The sequence below is a fragment of the Helicoverpa armigera genome, chromosome 23 (assembly GCF_030705265.1).
Source record: "Helicoverpa armigera isolate CAAS_96S chromosome 23, ASM3070526v1, whole genome shotgun sequence".
In the NCBI taxonomy this organism is placed as follows: domain Eukaryota; kingdom Metazoa; phylum Arthropoda; class Insecta; order Lepidoptera; family Noctuidae; genus Helicoverpa; species Helicoverpa armigera.
In genome coordinates, this window is record NC_087142.1 from 6604903 (window position 1) to 6626779 (window position 21877).

The 21877-nt window shown below is 34.4% G+C and overlaps 3 protein-coding genes and 1 non-coding gene across 5 annotated transcripts; 2 read left to right on the forward strand and 2 right to left on the reverse strand.

Annotated features, from left to right (window-relative positions):
- Positions 1-206: 206 nt before the first annotated feature.
- LOC110376281 (uncharacterized) lies at positions 207-15320 on the reverse strand. 2 transcript variants are annotated; one of them, XM_049837881.2, is made up of 5 exons: positions 14866-15320; positions 9317-9443; positions 8777-8952; positions 6303-6347; positions 207-1504 (listed from the first exon to the last, which is right to left on the reverse strand). In XM_049837881.2, exons 1-4 carry the CDS (start codon positions 15229-15231, stop codon positions 6315-6317), a joined length of 702 nt encoding a protein of 233 aa, XP_049693838.2. In that variant the 5' UTR covers positions 15232-15320; the 3' UTR covers positions 207-1504; positions 6303-6314. The 2 variants fall into 2 exon arrangements, with proteins under 2 accessions (XP_049693838.2, XP_021190375.3); XM_021334700.3 differs by lacking the exon at positions 6303-6347 and having other exon boundaries at positions 14866-15318.
- Positions 2120-2191, forward strand: Trnaq-uug (transfer RNA glutamine (anticodon UUG)). Its single transcript has one exon. It is a non-coding gene; the product is annotated as a tRNA-Gln (tRNA).
- A 2696-nt stretch (positions 15321-18016) lies between the features above and the next one.
- LOC110376254 (short coiled-coil protein B) lies at positions 18017-18771 on the reverse strand. The gene is made up of 2 exons (XM_021334660.3): positions 18400-18771; positions 18017-18175 (listed from the first exon to the last, which is right to left on the reverse strand). Exons 1-2 carry the CDS (start codon positions 18650-18652, stop codon positions 18033-18035), a joined length of 396 nt encoding a protein of 131 aa, XP_021190335.2. The 5' UTR covers positions 18653-18771; the 3' UTR covers positions 18017-18032.
- A 440-nt stretch (positions 18772-19211) lies between these two features.
- Positions 19212-21732, forward strand: LOC110376253 (large ribosomal subunit protein bL19m). Its single transcript, XM_021334659.3, has 6 exons — positions 19212-19407; positions 19481-19726; positions 20125-20267; positions 20623-20802; positions 21169-21323; positions 21547-21732. Exons 1-6 carry the CDS (start codon positions 19341-19343, stop codon positions 21677-21679), a joined length of 924 nt encoding a protein of 307 aa, XP_021190334.3. The 5' UTR covers positions 19212-19340; the 3' UTR covers positions 21680-21732.
- Positions 21733-21877: the final 145 nt, after the last annotated feature.

Below are 21877 nucleotides of genomic sequence, written 5' to 3' on the forward strand. Positions count from 1 at the left end.
ACAATCACCACATACAAAAAAAGAATAGGGAAAGATTATTTGAAACTTGTATTTAGGGCACAGTATGTCTGCTTTTTACCCCAGCAAACATTTATTACGTTTTAATCGGTTTCGGGTTTTTGGTTCATACATTTTTGGCCATTGCCCTGACTGAAGTGCAGAATTTTTTGGAACATGAATGGCAAAGTAGCAAAATAAAACGACTATTTTACATTCAAGACACAATTTATTGAAATGATTGTGATAATTAGACAGTGAAGATGACAAACATGAAAAACATCAAACAATGAAAGAAATCACATTATTACTTAAACTTAAAACGGTCATAAATTAATTATAGGTAAAAATTTAATACCATTGGTATTGGTTGACAAAAAAATCACAGACTGTAATACACTGCTTAGGATTTATGCACACAAAAGACATTCTGTAACGAGAACACGCACAAAACTGGTTTTAAATCATGAAGCAAGCTTGTTCGCACGAAGTCTCTTGTATGCGTAAGCCCTTTTAAAAAACGCCACTCAAAATTAAGTACAAAGTACACACAAATATTTTGGAATGCATTAATACTAATATCAATACTAACAAACAAGAATATGGTTATGATTGTCCTAAAGTTTTTTAATAAAGAATAATATTTTGTCTAAACAGGCAAATAATTTGTTCTGCTACACTAAGTTATATCTAAGTCATGGCTAAGCCACATAATCATTTGATCTACTTAGAAACGGTCAACAGCTGTGAGTTGGTAGTTGGTAAGCTCTAGTTTTCTATAAGTAACTAATTTTAGGGCCCATACATGAAACGTCATCCAATATTGGAGTATATTTCATAATCAAGTTGTTATAGGCCTCCCTACTAAATTAAACACCAAGTTTGTTCTAAAATTATATCAAGTTACAGTGTAAAGAGATATCGCGTAAAACGGTGTGAAAAACACAATTAATCTTAATCTAAAAGATAATGTTAAACATTGACCTTAAATTAAACACACATCTTATCGTTTATCGCCACATGCAATCCTAATTACCTATCGAAAATTAAGTACACGAATATTTCTTACAATATAATAATTTTACGAAGCGCAGACAATCACTAGTCTGACCAGTCCAATTTATCAGTTCTCATTAGCCTAAGAAGAAAAAAATTGCCATTTTGTATTTCTACGATGTTAATTTTGGCGTTATTTATTATGCCCTCAATACCCTTGAAATATGCTTCATAATACTTGTTATTTTTTAATTGCCAATCCTTTTGAGGCTCGAAATTCATTTTATGAATCCATCATTCTAAATTCTTCAGGGCATTTTGAAAGCGTGTTATAGTGTTGTACCTAGACGCTAACTTCGTAAGCATCATGTATGGGTCCAAGCGTGCTCCATGGTGAAAAGCATGTGATCTATACTTTGCATGCTGTGTCTGGCTTCTCTGGGATGTATAGCTGGTCACAAGGGCTCACTTTCTGCCAGTGGAGAGACTTGGATTTGATGGTCACTGGTTCCTGTAAAAAGAGAAAACGAAACTGTTAGTAAACCTTTTTGGGAAGTGAACCTAGTTGTCTATGGCAGTGGCTGAATGTTGTTTGGCAAATATTCAAAATGAGAATTTTATAAAATGTGAGAAAAAACGAGATGAGATCATAACTATATGATGCTAGAATTAACCTTCTTGAATGGAAACTTCCTACAAGACATAAATGATTTTAATATTATTTTGTTCTAGGTACTCGCTGTATAACATAGGTGTGTGAGCATAACTTTTTAATGATCAATAAAAATATATATTGTTCTTGTATACCTATCAATTCATCCACTTGTACCTACCAAGTGGGTGCAGCTGACCTATCTATGATTAACTACTTAAAGAGTATTAATGTCTGAATGTCATAAGCTAATGTAAATGGTACGCAAGCATTAACACACTCATTAAAAATAACTAGGTCAGTATCTGTTTAACATTACACGCAGAATAAGTAAATGATTATTGTTCGAAGTAATGCTCACTTATTTGATTATCAATTAAAATTACGTCAATACCTTAATGAGCAACATTGTCTAATCACTACATAGAATCCGGGTTTAGAAAGGGTCTCGAAAAATGGAGGCCCCAATCATCCGGTTCCATGGTGTAATGGTTAGCACTCTGGACTTTGAATCCAGCGATCCGAGTTCAAATCTCGGTGGAACCTGTCTCTTTTTGTGATTGTTTTCAATATTGTTCGTACATGGAGATTGAGGGACGAGTATTGAACCAATCGTTCGTAAACAATGTTCGGGCAGATTGTTTGAAAACAAGGCATGTTATGAATAGTATTGCGTTGTAGGCAGATTCCATGTGAAAACATCCAAAGAATTATGTATTGGGATTTTATAAAGAGCAAGTTGTAAACTTTGACATTTAATAGTTTTTATACGATTAACACGAGTAATAAAAATAAACTTTATCAGAAATGACGTGCATGCAGGCGTGGCCATAGCTATTGAAACAAAGTAAGATTACGAATAGTGGAAAGATAATAAAACACAAATACATTTCAAATATAATATCAATCGATATAGTGATAATTCGATTAGGACCTGTCATCAATGAGTTTACACAGTGTTTTCGACTTAACTCACTCGATGAGTTGGTTTTTCCGACCACTGTTTTGCATTTTGCACAAAAAGCTGATGAGTAGTTTTTCTAGCAATTTTCAATACAATTTTCCTTCATCATTGTCATTATAGTCAGAAAGCAATAGGTTGTATAAATAATGACTATAGCATGTAGCTAAGAGTTTAGAGGTTGATAAACAGGTTTCTAGCTTAACCCTAGTGCCCTAAGTACAAAGTCTGAGCAACGATTTCTTTTAAAATCCAGTCGCAAATGGATTTTTGATGTGTCTGGTACGGATTGACCACAATCTTCAATTTAACTGATTATAAAATGCACTAGCTTCTGCCAGCGGTTTCACCCGCATCCCGTGGGAACCTCTGCACGAACCCGGATAAAAAGCCTATAGCCTTCTTCGATAAATGGGCTATCTAACACTGAAATATTTTTTCAAATCGGACTAGGAGTTCCTTAGATTAGCGCGTTCAAGCAAACAAACAAACTTCAGCTTTATAATATAGATTGCAAGAGCAAAATACAGTTATAAACCTGAGCACTTAAACCAATAAACCATATTATATTAAACCGTTAGCCGTTAATCAATATCGACTAGTATATCTAATGTATTCAGCCAGTCTGTCTGGTAGGTAGGCTGGCAACAGTGAAATCGATATGAATATAGGTGGTCTTAACAACAAGGCAAGAAATCAATACTTAGATAGCAATAACAAAGCTAATTGATACGATAGAATTTGATATGAAAATCAAATACTATTCTGAATTTAGGAAGATAAGTTTTTGCTGCGTCAAAATCCTCTGTACCTATTGATTACTGCGATTGATATTGGTACTATTTGATAATCATCATTACTACGCAGTACGCATTAAAAATATAATAGGCTGTTTGTTTAAACAACCGGAAAAGGTTTTAGAAATATATAAATAACAATTGATCAGCGACACATCATGTGCTGCGTAGTACCTAACTGCATGAATATTTATCACCTTTTATTTGTTATTCGTATTAATATATTTAAATCGACTGGGTTAGCCAAAATTGCTAATTGATGTTGCCCATTAAAATCAATATGACGTGACTTAACATTCGTATATAGAATGGCAGTCAGCCAATGACTGCTTTTCATAGAGACACACCTCTTTGGAAGTCAATACTTCTTTTGTTATACGTAATGGGTGCTAAATAAGATGTCTGCTGTCGGAGAGATATATTCATCTGTATATGTAGATTGTTCATACATAAGCCTTTTTATAAGAGGCTTTGTGTACCGGTATTTATGTTAGCCACAATAAATTGTCTATTGAAGATGAATTGTATCCATAAACTATAGTGGTTTTATAGTCTTTGATTATATCCAACCAGTTACCAGTACAGAATATGAAACAGGGCATCATATTTTCCTCAAAATGAATTATTCCCAGATGCAGAATATTGCAGAGTTGTCATAAATATTTACATACACACTTGGGTACAATTCCAAGTTCCACATTTGTTCGTAATGCAATCTTGGAAAGTTCTAGATCATTATTGAGTCAAGCTTTATGACCAAGAACGGTACTCAAAAGAGGTTTCGGTGCATTAATTAGTATTTAACACGTGCGCAACCGCTGACGGTTACAATGACATAAAGACCGAAATAGAACGACTGTACAAGTATTTCCTGTATACACATGCAAAGAACATTAAAACAGTTGTTTAAATCCATACACAACAAGAGCCTATCACAACAGGGGCTTACTATCTATGAAGATTTAGCTTAGCCTAATGTTATGGTGACAAGAGCCACGTTGCCATGTTATCTATATTTAAAATCGCATGCAGTTCTGCGCGTACGACTCGAAAGTCACGTAGCACTCAAACAGAGTTAGCATGAAGTCATTTCAGAACGATTCGCAAAAGCCAACGAACGATCGAGTGTATGAGTGGTAAAATTTTTATAGATTCGTTACGGAGAGCAAGGAAATACTTGAGAACTGTACATTTCCAGAACCTGTCAACGAGAGAAAGTTTTAACAGCTCTGTAGTACAACAAGCTTATCATAAAACTGGAAACAGGCTTTGAATATATTGTATGTATACAGGCATTTCAAAATCTTTTATGGAAAGATCAGTCCCCAAATCGTAGGTAATTGTAAGGCTGACAGACAGAACCAGGGACGTAGGTGTACTCAAATAAAAACCAGTTACCAAGAGTGCAAAGAACTTTACAACAAAAAACGTAACAGATGTTCATACTCATTACATGACACTCGTCTCAAGGGCAACAGTTATTATGAATATTACAAAACAGAAGACAGAAAAGTTCGTATGAACGCTACAGGAGATTTTGACATCTTTATACATGATAAAAATAGCAAGAAATAAATATATTCTACAAGTAATGAATAAAGTAGTAAATCATAATAACAAATAGGTAAAGTAAAGTAAAAGTTGATAATTAATTTGTTGATAGAAGAATATATTCCAGTAGCAAGTCTTGAGGATAACGTAATCCTACACTTAATTGCTCTTTTATTATTGCAATATACTCCTTATCATGTGGATATATTGGCAATAGCTACTGTATTTATGAGATCGAATAAATTAATAAAATATGTAATATGTATGTGTAATAAAGAACATAAAACTTAATTCCGGTAATCCTATTTAGATGCGCAAATGTGGTGATAATTTCCAAACGGCTTATTGCCCCCACATACCGATATCTAACAAAGAGGTTTTCCTTTGTATAAGTCCATGACCTCTAAAACTAACACAAAGGTTTGAGATGACCGTTAAAAAAGGAACACAAAAAAAGTAATTCGCTCTACAACAATTGTTACCACTTCCTTATAGGATATCGAGCCAAGAAATTGTGCAACATTGTTCAAGTATTGGCAACTCGAACTGCATTCAGAAAATTCCTTATAAAAATCTTTTGAATAGTGAAATGTGAAATCTTTATTGCCAACCAAAATATTACTTCTCATATCATTATAATTGTTAATTTTGGCAACGTTCTTAAAGCTAAAATGTTTGATGCCAGGTAAATTCTTGGAGATCGGATCTCGTCAACCCATGGGCGTATTGCCAATAATAAAGCATCAAAGCGAGCACACAAATTAGGGTTAGACGTTATGCAGACGTTCATAAATAAGAATATCTTGGGCCTGAGAATCATGTTTGTATTTACATTTTATATGAGATCGGTGGAAGTTATCAGAATGATTCACGCAGTCGTCAAGTGAACAAACACTCAACGAACATTTTATAACGGTGACCAGCTCGTGCTTCGTACGTGACAATGTAATAAGGAAATAATATTGAATCGAAAACCGTACGCTTCACCAATCGTTGCCAGTACCATCTAAATCTAATATTCAAAACAAAACAAGCGAGACCGAATAAATTATGCTTGAACTAAACCACTAGATGGAAAATGAAAACCACACAATGGGGTGTTAGTTCATTCAGAAAGTCTGACACCAGTCTAACCAAGGGGTATCGGGTTGCCCGGGTTACTGGGTTGAGGAGGTCAGATAGGCAGTCGCTTCTTGTAAAGCACTGGTACTCAGCTGAATCCGGTTAGACTGGAAGCCGACCCCAACGTGATTGGGAAAAGGCTCGGAGGATGAGGATGAGGATGGGGTGTTAGTTCATGTGAATCACATTTATTCTTATTTACGACTTGAAGCTTCACACCACTTACGATAATTCTCGTTTAATCCAGGCTATAGTGTATTGGTACAGACATCTGCAACGAAACAGATGCAAATTGAAGTTTGAAGTATATTTTATTATACCGATTACAATGGTATTTAGATTTGAATCATCTTTCAAGTGCGTAAGAGCAATGTATTTAGCTCTATTATATTGTTATCGACTTGAGAGTTGGTTTAGACTACGTGCAACACTGCAGACTATAAAACATTTCAAGCGATTCTATGAAAGGATCATAGACGTTATCTTTAGTAGGAAATCAATAGTTTAGAGATAAGATTGAAACAGTTCCAGTGATCGTAGAAAATGCGGAAAACCGGTCAACGGTCAATAACGTCACGTTGTAAGTTTCGTTGGTAGATGCCAAAACTTTCCAGATTCTTATCAGTATTTTTCGTAATATTTTTGCTCTGATTTAACTCTCAGACTACGGGGCTTGCAAATGTTGCATTGCTGCTATTAACTATATGTTCTACCATGCCTCATATAATTATCTTATACCACTTTTGCAGACCTAAAACATTCAACCAAACCAGTTGAACTAATCACTCGTTTCATACTAAAACGTATACATTTGACACAGATTTCCCTCTAGTGGCACAGACTGCGTGTCGTTTGTGACGTCACTTATCGTATTAGATGTATCTGGGTCAGGTTTGGCTTGACGGACCAAATCATTACAATGGATAATGATACGCTAAAGCAGCCTATATCAGTTACTAACGTTTCATAAAGTTTATACGTAAAGGCAGGCGATTTTTTTCTTTCAAAACTAACTAGGAATACCTAAAAATCACAACAGTGATATATCATTTCTTAAGACTTGTCTTTATAACAAGTTATAGTTCCTATGTAAAGCAGATGCTTTGCTTTTATGCTAGCAAGATTGCTAGCAAGCCGAAAAAATAATGATTCACGCATATGTTGCGATGCATAGTATAGGGCAATACAAATGCGTTTGATATTTCTGTTGAAATCTCAGAGAAGACTGACCTACTTACTAAAAGTTACAGAAGTGTTATTTCTGAAGTGGACCTAAAATAGGACCCTGAGGGACTCTAATAACAATAATTTATTTGCTTAGAAAACTTCCATGAACTAGACCTCGGTTTCGCTTATTTTTATGTATCCGTCATATTGCTGCTAATAAAGATCATCATTGGTCGTTAGAGAAAGTTCATGGATATTGTGGTCAAGTTTATAGTAGATAAGCTAGTTCCAGATCTTTAGCCTATCAGTTCGCATCTATTGTCCGTCGTCTAGCTTTCTCTTTTATTTTACTTTCCTAATCTATTTGAGCTTGTTACTGTTAGGTACATATTCTACACGGTACTTATGATGTGAGAAATTATAATACAACAAACTATTTTTGTAACAAGAGTCTGATGTTTTTTCCTCGAGGTCGCGACTAGCGTTAGCGTAACAAGCTTTGAGATCACAACCATGGTGCATGATAGTCACAAGACTACCTACATGTAGTCTGACCACTCGATTACCTAGTGCTAGTTGTAAAAAAGGTCCACAAAAAAGAAATGATTTAATATTTTCTCTTCACAAGATTTAGTCACCATTCACATTTTACCGTTAATCTTGGCAGAGGTACAAGAGTGTTATTTTCAATAAGTAACGGAAAGACATTATGAAACGTTCGTGCAATTCCAGAACATTTTTTACGCTTTCTAAAAAACGTGTAACGTTTCAAGTGCAGCCATTGGAAAATCAACAAGTTATCACCCGGAACATTCATGACAATGAGAACACGTAATCACATTAACGTATTGATAAGTGATCGCGATACGCCGAGAAAATTATATTATGTGTCATTTTCAGGGTAATAAATATGTTTAACTAGATGACTTAATCAGACGTTCATATATTTGCAATAAGTTTTTCAAAGGTACACCTTTGGCGTAACCAAGATTTTTTACTTCTCGATTCTTGGAACAGCTCATTAATGATATGGCTGCGTCAGATAAAACAAAATAAAAACCACGGATGCAAAGTTCAAACGAGTTTTTTGAAAGTAATGTTACGAGCTGAAGGAAATAAAACTCACGATTAATTTTCTAGCTCATAAACAAAACTCATGAACGGCAAATGGTACTTAAGCCACGTCAAGTTACTTTAAAGAACAATACGCTCACTACTCATTATTCAAAGCGAGGCTTATTAAAAGGAACTGGTTCCTTTATGGTACTCGGAAATATCGACCTTGTAACTCGTGTTTACTTCATAAAACAAACAACGCTTGTTTTGATGACACTTTCAAGGGTTTTACGAAGATTGAGAAGCAATTTTTACATAAAGAAGTGAGAACATAATAACTGCATCAACTAGGTACATTATATGCAGCAGCTTTAGAGACAATAGAAGTTCTTTTTAAATGGGTAACAGAGCCGAGCAGAGTGGTATTATTTGGGCATCACATAGTGAAAAGTAGGTACATTACAATAAATATCTTACCTTAGCAATAAGTTTTCCATCATCACCAATCAGGAACTCTTCTAATCCAAAGACGAGGGGTGACGCGGTTCCAAGGTGGAATATTCTGGAAGATGTCTCCCTCGTCACTCTAAATTCAATGGTCTTCGCCATCAGAACATTTGTGATCATGTACACAGACTTCTTGCCCTTCAGATCTACAACAAACAGGATGTTATTTGGTTAAATTAATAATAGTGAAGTAATAGGTAGGTATGCGCAGTTCTGCTTATTTGGGCAAAACCGCATTATTTATTGGCCTAAATAAATGATTGGAAGTATAAGGAAGGTTGTAAATGACGGCATTCTAAATAAATCATCACCGCAAACTAGGTACCTATTTATTTTAAGCAAATGCAATGCTGTGTCCAGGTATTTTATAGTTTTGGTCTTTATAACACGTACATGTATTCATTTCATCAATCGATAGAATTACGACACATCTTCAAGGCTCATTATTTTTTCTCGTTCTTCCATCTTAGTACTTAAGAATACTTTAATCTTCAAAAATCCATACTATACCTTTAATGTTATCAACATCCAAATAAATGTTGTTGACAAGCTCCTTATTTCTAGGTACAGATGTTCTAGAAAAGTTCACCATGATGACTCGAACTTTGTTCTTGATAGCCTCATCTTGCAGTGTAATCTGTAAACAAAATGGTGGTTAGGCTAACGTTACTTTGATATCGAGGATGTGGGCTTTAGTAGAACAATAAACAAGGTCACAGATATGGAAATGTGGCATGATTGTGATTACGCCATCATGTCCCATGTTGCGAGCTTGTTTTGGATCGCCTAAACTACTAAATCTCCGTCCTATTTATTACTTTCAGTACTTCTATTAATAATCTCCAGAATTTAGTGACTAACACTCAAATTCCTGGGAATTTCTGTTGAGTAAAATCGTAATTTACTGCTACAACATACGATGGAAACTTCACTTGTACGAGTATAAAATTGTTGAATGAGTGTTTCATTTCATGTGTCATTCATTTCTCTGTTTGTATTCTTTGCTCTGAGCTCATGTAACAGGGCATTGACCGAAGTAGGAGCAGTTGGTATAACAGTATCTAGCCAAGAATCATTAGTATTATTCTTTTGTTTTTTATCCAGTATTCTCATTGCTGTAGTTGGATCAACCATTGTAGCTTTATAAAGACAGACATAATGTATTAAGAAATAATAATAATCATCATCTTTCTGTCTTTATCCCATTCCCAATCCTATTAGGGGTCGGTGCAGCATATTTTCTCCATCATTAAGAAATACATTAAAAGTAACTGCTCTGTTAATTAAAGGATTTTATTTGCTGAGAGTTCATAAAAGACATGAAAGTTATGAGGTCATAAACCACATAAGTATCTCAATTAGAGGAATTCTTGGTATGATATTTTGGGAACGATGCACATAAAATGTTTTTAGGTTCATGTTTTCCTCATACTAATGCATTTTTCAGATAACCAGGATAAGCTTACGCTGTTACGATAACCAGGATAAGCTTACGCTGTTACGCATATACCTATAATAGGTTCACTATAAATGGACGATATAAATCACACATGATACAGACTTTAAAACTTTTATCGGTTGAAATGCAAACAAGGTTCAGATAAGATTAAAAGGTAAGCATGTTTAAAACACTAGAAAATGCACGGGCATTTGTAACACGCGAGGTCTGTTTTCCTCAAGTAGATGGCAAATCCTTTGTAGAGGAAAGCTTAGTTATGATTAACGAAGTAGAATGACATCAACTGAGTATCTAGCAAGCTCAGTGTCACGTACCTACGCATGCAGTATTAGTTGAATTTCTTGTTTGAATTAATCTTAGTCTAAGATTCTAGAGAACAATGCCTGCAATTCGGCAAAACTTGCCGTTTAGGAAAGAAGGCCTAGAGCTTTGAGTCCCAAAAAGCGTAATCGATTTGGAAATCATAATTCTTATAAAAACAAGGACAGACTTATCAATTAGGCTTTCGGCTCCGTTTTCCAATCATGTAGCCCGTTATTGAAGGAAATTACATATTAACGATTCGAAATAAGGATGCATAAACAAATGGTTGGCCATCATAGTTAACATTTAGACGTAATAAAGAAGGTATTTAAGTATTTACTTAATACTCAAAATATTCTTTGGATTACGCGTTGAACTCTGTGAGGGAAGGAAAGTATTGATTATACAATACAGTGACTTTCTTTGTTTAAAGCCTTGCCCTATAGTAACAGGTTTTGTTCTGAGGTCTCTTTTTGTTCGCTGTCCTTTTTAAGTCGTTAACCCACATTTCTGGACAGCTTGGGCTCAGATCAATTTCTTTGATCTGAGAGCTTGGGATTCAAAAAGTTCGGCAATCAAGACGCTTTTATCACCACATGTGTAATATAGTTGTCGAATTTAGTCTTTATATCATCTATCGAAGGATCGTGCGTTTGAAAATCTCTTTATTACGGCCCCAAAACGATATATATGTCACCGTAAGATTACAAACATCGTTAGATTACAATCTATCTCGAGAGATTGTAAACTGTCGAATTATTGTGAACCGTAACATCTGATTGCAATTTAACGCATTATTTTTCGCTATATTATAATCTATCGATGAGAAATTGTCCAATTGTCAACTGTCCGAAAGCTCTCCCTGATTGGTCAGTCTTTTTGTAAGATCGACCAATAATCCGTTCTGTTCCCATGGAGTTCCCGTAGAGTTAGGAATGAAATAGAGGTGTCAGTTAAATAAAATAAATGCTCTTCAAAAATTCTTCAAGTATTTGTTATTTAGTACGAGTATGTAATTAATATTCCTGACATATGGAGAGAACAAATTGTAACGAAATATTTATTCTTCAAACACAAATTGAAATTGGAAACATATTGATTTCTGACACTTACGCGAATATTAGACATTTAAATAAAACTACTTTTACGGATTTTATCGCGGTTATATTATATTATTTAATCCCGACGTTTAAAACCGACCGTGATCCGTAAAATTTATTTAAATGAAATTGGAAAATTATAAGAAACTTTTATAAAAAAAAAACAAAACAATTAGATAGTTTGTCTTCAAACACAAATTCATTCCTAACTCTACGGGAACTCCATGGCAACAGAACGGCTGGTCGTGATTGGTCGATCTTACAAAAAGACTGACCAATCAGGGAGAGCTTTCGGACAGTTGACAATTTGACAATTTCTCATCGATAGATTATAATATAGCGAAAAATAATGCGTTAAATTGCAATCAGATGTTACGGTTCACAATAATTCGACAGTTTACAATCTCTCGAGATAGATTGCAATCTAACGATGTTTGTAATCTTACGGTGACATATACACTACTAATTGAGTTTACACTTGGCACAAATCAAAGTCACGTTTCGCTGTAGCTGATGAGGAAAAGGTTCGTGTTGTAATATGATTAGAATATAAACAAAACAATTTATTTTTAAACATTTGCGTGGCGATGTAACTGTAAAATGCGATGCCATGCGTGATGCGTACAGAAAGACCAAATCTAGGTATTTTGAAATAAATGTCCTAGGTATCCCTAGCTAATTACCTCAGCCTTCCAAATAATAGTGCTGTTAGAATATACCTAGGCATGAAGAAACCGGTTTAACAGCTATAAATGGTTTTGATCAGAAGCCATAAACAGTATTAAGCGACAAAAAGCTAATCAAAGTTTGAAAGAGCGTTAAATCCAATATGAAAGCAATTTACGTCATTTTACGCCTCTGTGACGTTGAAGATTGAACATTGTTATGTCGTTTTGCGTAGAAGACCCTGTTGGCTGAATTAAAGTAGATTCCTTGAATTGCTCTTAGTTCTCTGAATAAGAAAGTAGAGTCAATGCACTATCTAGGTACCTATGTTCCATCATCCTTCGAGCATTTTCCCAAATTTGTTGGGGTCGGCTTCCAGTCTAACCGGATTCAGCTGAGTACCAGTGCTTTACAAGAAGCGACCCAGTTACCCGGGCAACCCCTTGGTAAGACTATCTAGGTACCTATGTTATTAATTAAGTAGGTATATATGTGACTAGCCATGTAAGTACAGCTTAAAAGAGAAGGTTTGAAAAAAAAAGTGACACAGCAGGAATTAGTCAGCGCTACAAGTAGTTACTTGTTCTATCAATTCTTTAAATCTACGCAAATGATAAGACACTGATCAGACTACCTACACTGATAAAAGTAATTCCCCAAACAGTCAACAATTTTATCAATCACATCTTTACTTTAGGGAAGTACCTAGGTGCTTGAGGACTTATATTGCTTCTTCAAGTACCTACTACATGACTATAGTGAGGTAGCTACAGTTGAAAGTTATTAATCCAATTACATTGAAGCCAGAGCAAAAAGGTTCCTTGACTCTTTTCTGAAATATCTTATTATTTACTTCTGTTTGAATAAACTTTGACTAGATTTTAATGAGTAAATTGATAAAACCATATGACATTTTCAGCTTTGGTAAAAGGATGATGCAACTTGGCAACTTAATGCATAAAACTCTATTAATTTACAGAATTGTATCATCTATGCATAGTGCAAAATACCTAAAATTAGATTCAATCAATCAAATTGACTGCTCATGGAAGAAAGCTGACCCTGGGCTACCTACTGTTAACAATGTACAATAGATAAGACGAACCTTCACTTCAGATTTCAGTTTTGGTAAAATACATTATAAGCTCATCAGATATAAATAGATCCATAAATTATTATTATTATTCAATATTAAAAAAGGTTTTCCTTAACTAACATGCGTTTGACATGTGATAAATTATGGCCTCTTTCCTGCCAGTTTATGGAATAAACATGACTAAGCATAGATAGTGAAACATTAGAATGTTTAGGTATTTGGCTTTACAGACTCATTGTGTTTGAGTCTCAGTGTCAAGGATAGTATTCAAGTTGAAAGCCTAGCCAAATCGTATTAACTGCTTGTACGCAGCTTATGAAAAACAAAAGAAAATCAATTGTGTCTGATGTATATCTGTGCTTTAGCATACAGAGGGTTAACAGTATAAATCCAATGCAAGATTGTTGCATGTTTGACTGAAACAATTAGGAACAACTTTGATATTGAGATAGACAGAATCCCCAGGACGAATTTCAAACTGAGAGACTAATTTAAATGTTATACACTGAAGTTGTATTTTAACACAAGCCAACCAAATGCAAGTGGTGTTGTGAAATCCAGTAATAACCATTAACAAAACCGGCTCTTACTCTAACAATAATCTTAAGCACTGTACTTGATAGCTATATTATACATGAGAATTTGCATGTGCAATTGATATCAAAATCATTTTATTTTCTACTTTAAGTTTTTAACTTCTGCTTATATTGTTTTACGTAAAGGTTTCCTGTAAATCACTGGCAAGCTACATTCAGTTAGACTTGAAGGCAACCCCAAAAGTTAGGAAAAGGCTAGGCTGATTACCAACAAGATAAAATATTTAGAAGCAACTTCATATATATTGTTTTTATAGTTGCATAAAACCGAAACCTCATAGTGCAGGTGAGTCCATAGAAAAAGATAATTATGCTCAATTAGTGCTACAGTGCAAATTAAAAAACTCCTATTATAAATAGAAACAAATGCAGGTACAAAGGATGACCTTAGTAATTAAACTAAATAAAATATGCATGGCAGACATTAGGTACAAATGCTGAATTATTCAAAGGTATAGTGTACCTATGTTTCATCACTTGCATGATAGTCTCCTGAGAATCAATTTCTATTGTTAAGGTACCAATAGTTTACAAATTAGCATGACAATGTACTGGAAGCAGAGATAAATTTTGTATTGTGAAGAAATTGGGCTTATTGTGCAATGTTTTATGAAAACATTGTCACACTTATATTGAAATGAAATTAAGTATTGTAATATTTTCAATTTGTATATAGCGTCAATAATTTCATTCGCCAAACATACGAACTCCGCGGTTTTTTTATTTAACCAGGACATGACAAGGTCGAATAAGGGCCATGTTACACACTTTGTGGATACCAAACTGCGCCATAAGTTGAAAACAATAAAAAAGCAGCTCAATTGTTTTATTTTACTCACCTTCACGCTTTCATGGGGGAATTTGAAGTCAGCCTCTTGAAAGTCACCTTCCTCCAGCCACTGCACGTATTCAGGGTTTGATTTCTCTTTATTTACATTCTTCACCAGCTCGCCGAGTGGTGTGAACATTTTACCGTTTGTTGCCTTTTCATTTGGAACGAATAACGATGTTACTTTATACAAATCCGCTTCGGTAATATGAGGAATACACACCAACTGGCTGCTACCAATTTCGATCTCAATTTCATCTCTGATAAATGGCCAAGCATCCTCCAATTTGAGTGATTTTAAATTCTCCAAGCTAACATCTTTGCGAATCTCGTGAGAGTACAGAGATTTCACGACTACTTTCAGTTTTTTCGGCATCTCGAAATGTATTAATTCAACGTAATATTTCTTCACAAAACACAAGTACTCACTCGGTAACTGTCAATGAACGACTGTCGTTTTTTCATAAATTTTCTTTTACTTGCAACCCAGAATGAGATGGAGAGATAATCAATACCCTGAATAGCATGAAAGAGACAAGGATAGCAAAATCAGTAATACCATGCGCTGAATAAAATTTTCCCTATTGCACAAAATCTCATGGGTAAAATGATGACTTGGGAACATTTGGATTGGACAACCACAATAAAACTATAGTTTTATTTTGTATGGAAAATAGCTTGATTAATAATTTTTTCAGCCCCTAATGAAATTACACTGTAATCGTAAAGTACTCTTACGATTATCATTAAGTAAGTATGCTTGTATTACTTTACTAGCTTTAACGCTGGTTTCAAGCACATCCCGCGTGAACTACTTGGCGCACCTGGATAAATAGTAGCCTATTACCTTCCTCATATTCTATCTAACATTGAAATAATTTTTCTAATCGTCTAATCGGCTAAGAAGTTCCCGAGATAGGCGCATTAAGGCAAACAAACGAAACTCTACATGCCTTTCAACATTGGTATAGTATAGGTAGATATCAATTTTCTCTTCGTTCTATTTCAAATTTAGTAGTAGGTATACTAAAAACTTTTCCCAATAAAATTAAATTACCAAGAACCATGTTGCCGAGCAAAACACGGCATTACTCACTACGTCACGTTGTTGTCACGCATGATTCACGCGACCGCAGCGGTGTTTCGTGCCGTCTCGCATGCAGGATGCATGTGTGCTAACGATGCTGGCTCAGCCAACTCATAATAATTTTCACACGGTTAATCTTCGCCAATTTTTTACGGTCTGACGCGCAATGACGCATGTTTCCCAAAAATCAGGCGACTAGACTAGTCAAATGGCGTGATTGTATGAGTCATACTTGTTTAGCCTAAATTATTAGATTTAGGTTTACCTACTGGATTAGGAAAGTTATACCTACTCATATGTATTAGGTACTGGGAAATAACTATGTATGTTTTTTTTAGTATCATTCACCCATACAATAGGGTAGTTTCCTAAAAAATAATAATTAGTCCGTCTTGTAGATTGTCCAAAATTAAGCGATACGTATTTTTTCTTTTTTAAATTGGATCAGAACTTGTTAAGATATAGCGTGCTAAAGTTGAGTGTGACGTCACAAGTTGCTACAATTTTCAGGAGACTGTGACGTAAAAGGCCCCCACTCCTAATTTTTGAAGCGTATTATCTTTGTCATTTTATGTTTAATTAAAAAAAGAAAAAAAACGTATCCAATATTTTTTGATTATCTAAAAAGCGGACTAAATATTATTTCATTATTTCGACCCTGGAAACTACCCTATTGGACTTATTGCATTCTACAATTTTTACATCTACTCTCTTTACAATGAACAAAGTGGCTAATTTTTGGCCTTGCAAAAAACAAGGAAGCAATGCATACCTGGCAAAAAAGTGAGCACGATAAAGGCACTAATTTATTCGTGAAACATTTGTTGAACTTAGGTACTTTTAAAATTCTGTGGACTTTGGCAATTCTAATGAAGATTGCACAATAAGAATGAAAGGTAATTTAAATATAGGTTTTCGCAGCTATAGATTAAAAATAAAACGAAGTCAAATTGTAAATAGAAATTATAATACTCATAATCATAAGCTTAAAATTAAAATAATTAATTAAAAATATTAGAATTTATTACATAGTTGCATTACAGAGAGCCTGCTGAGAATTATTTCTCAATTTTTAAATAAAAAAATTGGAATGTCTGCAGCTGTGAGGTGAAGTATACAAAATGCATTAGGTATTTAACTTTATAAATATGTAATTATTTTTATACATGAAGGCAATAAGTGTGTTAGCATGTTTTGAAACCTTATAACTATTTAATGTAAGATAGGTATTACATATTACACACAGAGTAGGTACCTATAGAGTGAAGATTTTTTTTATATTGCACAAGCAATTTCATTTGAGTTCTTGTGAAGATGCTACATGTATCCAAGAAAGTTTGTCTTACTGCAAGTTTTTAAGAATCACAATGCCATATCCAACATTGAGAAAGGATAACAAACAGACAGAGTGACATTAATATTATAATATAGACAGCAGCTTTTGAAGCTAAGCCTCTTTACACCACAAACTCTTTGCTTACACTTATAGGCAGTGCATTTTTGAACATGACTTGTTCATACAATTATTATTATTTACACTCAGTTTGCATTGATGGTATAGAATAAGTATTAATAGTTGTTTATGAAGTATTTTATAAATTGTAATTGTAAACTGAGCGTTTTTCTCTTCAATGTAAAATGGGCTTTACATACTTTTTTGTTTTGCAGCCAAAAGTCAGAGGCAACCATTTTTTATCTCTATGAGACTCTTTCTATGATGGAGATATTTTTAGACAACTGTTTTGAGATTCTCTACCAGTCTTTTTCTGAGCTTTTTATAGCTTTTGATCTCTGGACTTATATCACAGTATTAAATTTTAATGAAGTCCCAAAGGTAAAAAGATTATTAAAGATAAAGTCCAGGATGTTTTAGGTATGTTACAGGTATAGTGAATACATCTGTTTTTCTAAAGCTTTTCAGCAACAAACTCTTAGATATTTGTATAATTTCAATGGTTATTATGCCTGTGACTTTAAGCCACAAATTCAAGGTGCATTTACAAACCATGCTGTATTTGACATAGTGTGACATTATTTTGTTATTAATATTATGCCCTTGTGTTTGAACACTTGTAGTGTTTGTTGTTATTTTACTTCTTGACAATGTTTGGTGTAGTTGACTGGAAAACTGATGATGCAGACATTAAGTTCTCAATATACTGGCCCAAGACTTGGTTTTCTGAACGGAGCTTCAAATTTTCTTCCTTTACTGAGTCTACTCTTTGTGACAGATCTGTAAACATACGTTTTAAAAACTTTAGAGTGTTGAATAACACAAAATAGTTGAATATGAAAACACATATAAATAACTTGAATTACATTACTATTTTCAAGACCTTAAATATGTTTCCTAAGTAATTAAATACGAACAAAGGCGGCGATAAAAAAACTTTGTTCGGATAACAACATTTTGACGTACGTCTAACATACATACTAGTCAAAAATGAGTATATTTACCATCTAAAGTATTCTGCAGCTCCAAAACCTGTGATATCAACCTTGCCTTCTCTTCCTGCTCATCAATTCCGGAGTCCGGCTCGAAACTAGGCGGCCCATTGAGGCCAGGGCTCGAGGAACCACCAGTATACGAGCTAGGCAATGAGTCCATTGAACGACCATGATCTAAATGGTGATTTTCTATTTCGTCATTGATTATCACCTGTGGGTCATCGTCTGCTAAAGGTATATTGTCATCGTTACACTTCTGCATGATCGTTAATTGCAATTACTGGTTAGCTAGTCAAATATTTTAACGATACTTTTACAAAATTAGGAGGACCAATCGATTTTTCGTTTCGTATGGTTTGACGTGACGTCGTATGTGACGTTTATTTTGACGTTGACGTAACTAAAGCGTTTACACGATGCCTTTGCGTTTTGTTTTACTACTCTCAAATTATTTTATAAATAATAGAATGTTGCGATTTTTGGTTTCAATCGATAGTCGTTATCATTTTATGGTAATAAAATATAAAAAAAACACAACAGAAATGTTCTATCAGCGGTTTTACTAAAAGTTAAACTAGTCCTTATTGTTTGTTTTAAGTAATTCATGATAAAACTTGCTTTCTAAACAGTTCGTATTTTACGTTTTGTTTCACCTTTTAACGAAAGCTTTCATGTTTTCTATAAATAAGATTGGACATAATTGTGCTAATTAGAAATTACAAATAACTAGGAGCAACTCTTTATTTACTTCAAAGCTAAATAAATGTAAAAATATGAAATAACGTGACAATATAAAGCTTGACTGGAATACTGATCAAAGATGATAAAATAAAACGTTGTATGTCAAACTGTTCTTGGGGAGTGCGGGAGATGTAATGTTTTATTTGTAATTTCTGTGTAAAAATCTATAATTTCACTGCATTTTCAATTAATAGACTTGAAGAACTAAAATGGCACTAGCGATCAGAAGGTCTTCAAGTGAGATATTTGGTGCAGCGAAATGGTTCATCAGAAGAGGTTAGAATTTTTGTGATTACTTTTCGAGTTTCATGACTAAACGAAGTATCTTCACTCTGAAATTATATTTCAGATTGCCGTGCATTATCGACGCTGCCTGAAAAAGCGGAAGAGGTTGAAGTAAAACCTAAGCGAGAAAGATCTTCAACGTCTAGACTCAGGAATAGTTCTAGAAATCCTAACTTAGCATTGAGACATGTTTACCCTGAATTTCTGCCTGATCCCAATCCCAAATGGAGGAACAGCCTTCGTGAGAAGCTAGAGAGGATTGATATGCTGAAAAGACGCAATCAAATTGATATTCCTGAATTTTATGTTGGTAAGACAGAATCATTATCATTTTAGTAGATACTTACTTGAGTTAATGATATAACTTCAACTACTACTAAAGGCATGTCTGTGTTAAACCAGTATTAATATTAATTATGTAATAAAAACTGCCCAATTCTAGTTAGGGTTGGTAAGGTTGGTTAGTAAATGTCTCATTCTGTTGAAATTGATTGACCTTAATTTCCAAAACTATACAAATTTAGTAAAAGTACATTTCGATGTTAGGCATAATTCAATAAATCAATATTTAATTAAAGCTTTTATTCACATGGTAATTAGTATTTATGATGGAAAAAAAATCTGCTTCGAAAAAAAGAACATAATTTTAGTCTCTTGTAGTTGATCCTTCTTGCAATGAATTCAATCTTTTCTCGCACTATATTCCAGGTTCAATCCTAGCTGTGACAGTGGCCGACCCCCATGCTCAGGGCAAGACCAACCGGTTTGTTGGCATCTGTATTGAGAGGAAAGGCTGTGGGCTCAGGGCTGAATTCACTTTGAGAAATGTTGTCAATCATCAGGGAGTCGAGGTTTGTATGAATTAATAGATTTTGTTAATGTATATGTCACAATTGATTGTTTGAAATAGCCATTCAATAATGCATGCAGCTAGCCCTTTGGCAAAGCTTGACCCATGGGTGGCAATTTCACAGCTTGTTTTGTTTTGGTTATCACTATAGTCGAAGAGGGCAACTCTCCATAAAACTAGACAAGACAGTGCATAGCCAACTGATAAATTCAACATTACAACTAGCCTTCTTGTAATGAGCTTTGGAGATCATTTTTAGAAAATAATGTAACAAAAAAATTTTAAAAACAAAGCTTAATGTTGATCACTTTTATTTATTATGTTTTCTATTAACATTTAAAACTTTCTATTTCCAGGTAAGGTATGACCTCTACGACCCAACAGTCCACAGCATCCAAGTCCTACGTCTTGAGAAACGCTTGGACGACAAGCTCTTCTACTTGAGAGACGCCCTGCCAGAGTACAGTACATTCTCCTTTGACATGGATCCTGAAATACTGCCTGAAGGAACACCAGTACCTGTTAATCCTGTTCAGGTTTGTTGAAAGTTTATTATTCACTTGAGAGGTCTCTGAGTTATGAGGACTAATACATAATGAATTGAAGTTAAATAATGTCTACTAATATATACGTGACTGATCATTGTCACAGCCTAAAACATCCACTGTTGAACAAGGCTTTCCCAAAGTTGCAGGAATTGTCCTACCATGCTGGGCCAGCATGTTACTGAGCACAAAATGGATAGTAACTGCAGTGCCTATGTGCTGAATGAGGATCTTTTTAGGGACAATCTCTTGATCTACTGCAAAATTACTTATAAAATATAGGGTTTGATTATAGTAACATTTATATTTCGAATTTATCAATGAATAGAATATAATGAAGACTTTACTTATTTTCAGGTGAAGCTGAAACCTAGACCCTGGCTGGAAAGGTGGGAGCGCCAAGAGTTGAAGGGTGTGGCTAACATAGAGGAGCATCTGAAAGAGAAGGACAGAGTCAGGAGAGAGTTGAGGAAAACTCCTTGGGAGAAATATGACTTGATGAAGGAATACAGGTAAATAATGAGATCCTATGTTTAGATAAATATTCATATTAAAAGAATCATGTTTTGCTCACGGAAAGTAGTTTCTTGCATTAGTCAAAAGTTTCAGGTGATGCAGAAAATTGTTTATGGTTTGGAGTTAGGAACTGGGCTTTTTCATGTCTATAGATAATTTTGAATGTTGCAAAAAGCTACATGTGATCAGTTCTATTAACGTTTATATTCTTCTTTTCAGAAAAACCATACCAATAGAAGATCAGAACGACATCTGGGCTGAAGTGAACAATCAACTGAAACAATTGCAGCTCGCGCGCAGGAAGATGACGAGGAAGCGCACTTTTACTGCGCCTAAACCACAGCTTGGATAAATAATAGTTTTATTGTGTAATAAAGTAGTTTATTAAAGTATAATGTTAATTAATGAATGGTTTTAATTATATTACAACCAATGATAACACCAACCTAAACCAACAAAAAAAATTGTGTGACGATGAAATTCGACTTTTCGTGTCGTTGCGGCTGCGGTGCGGCCGTGGGGCGAACAAAAATCAAAATGGAAATAACCC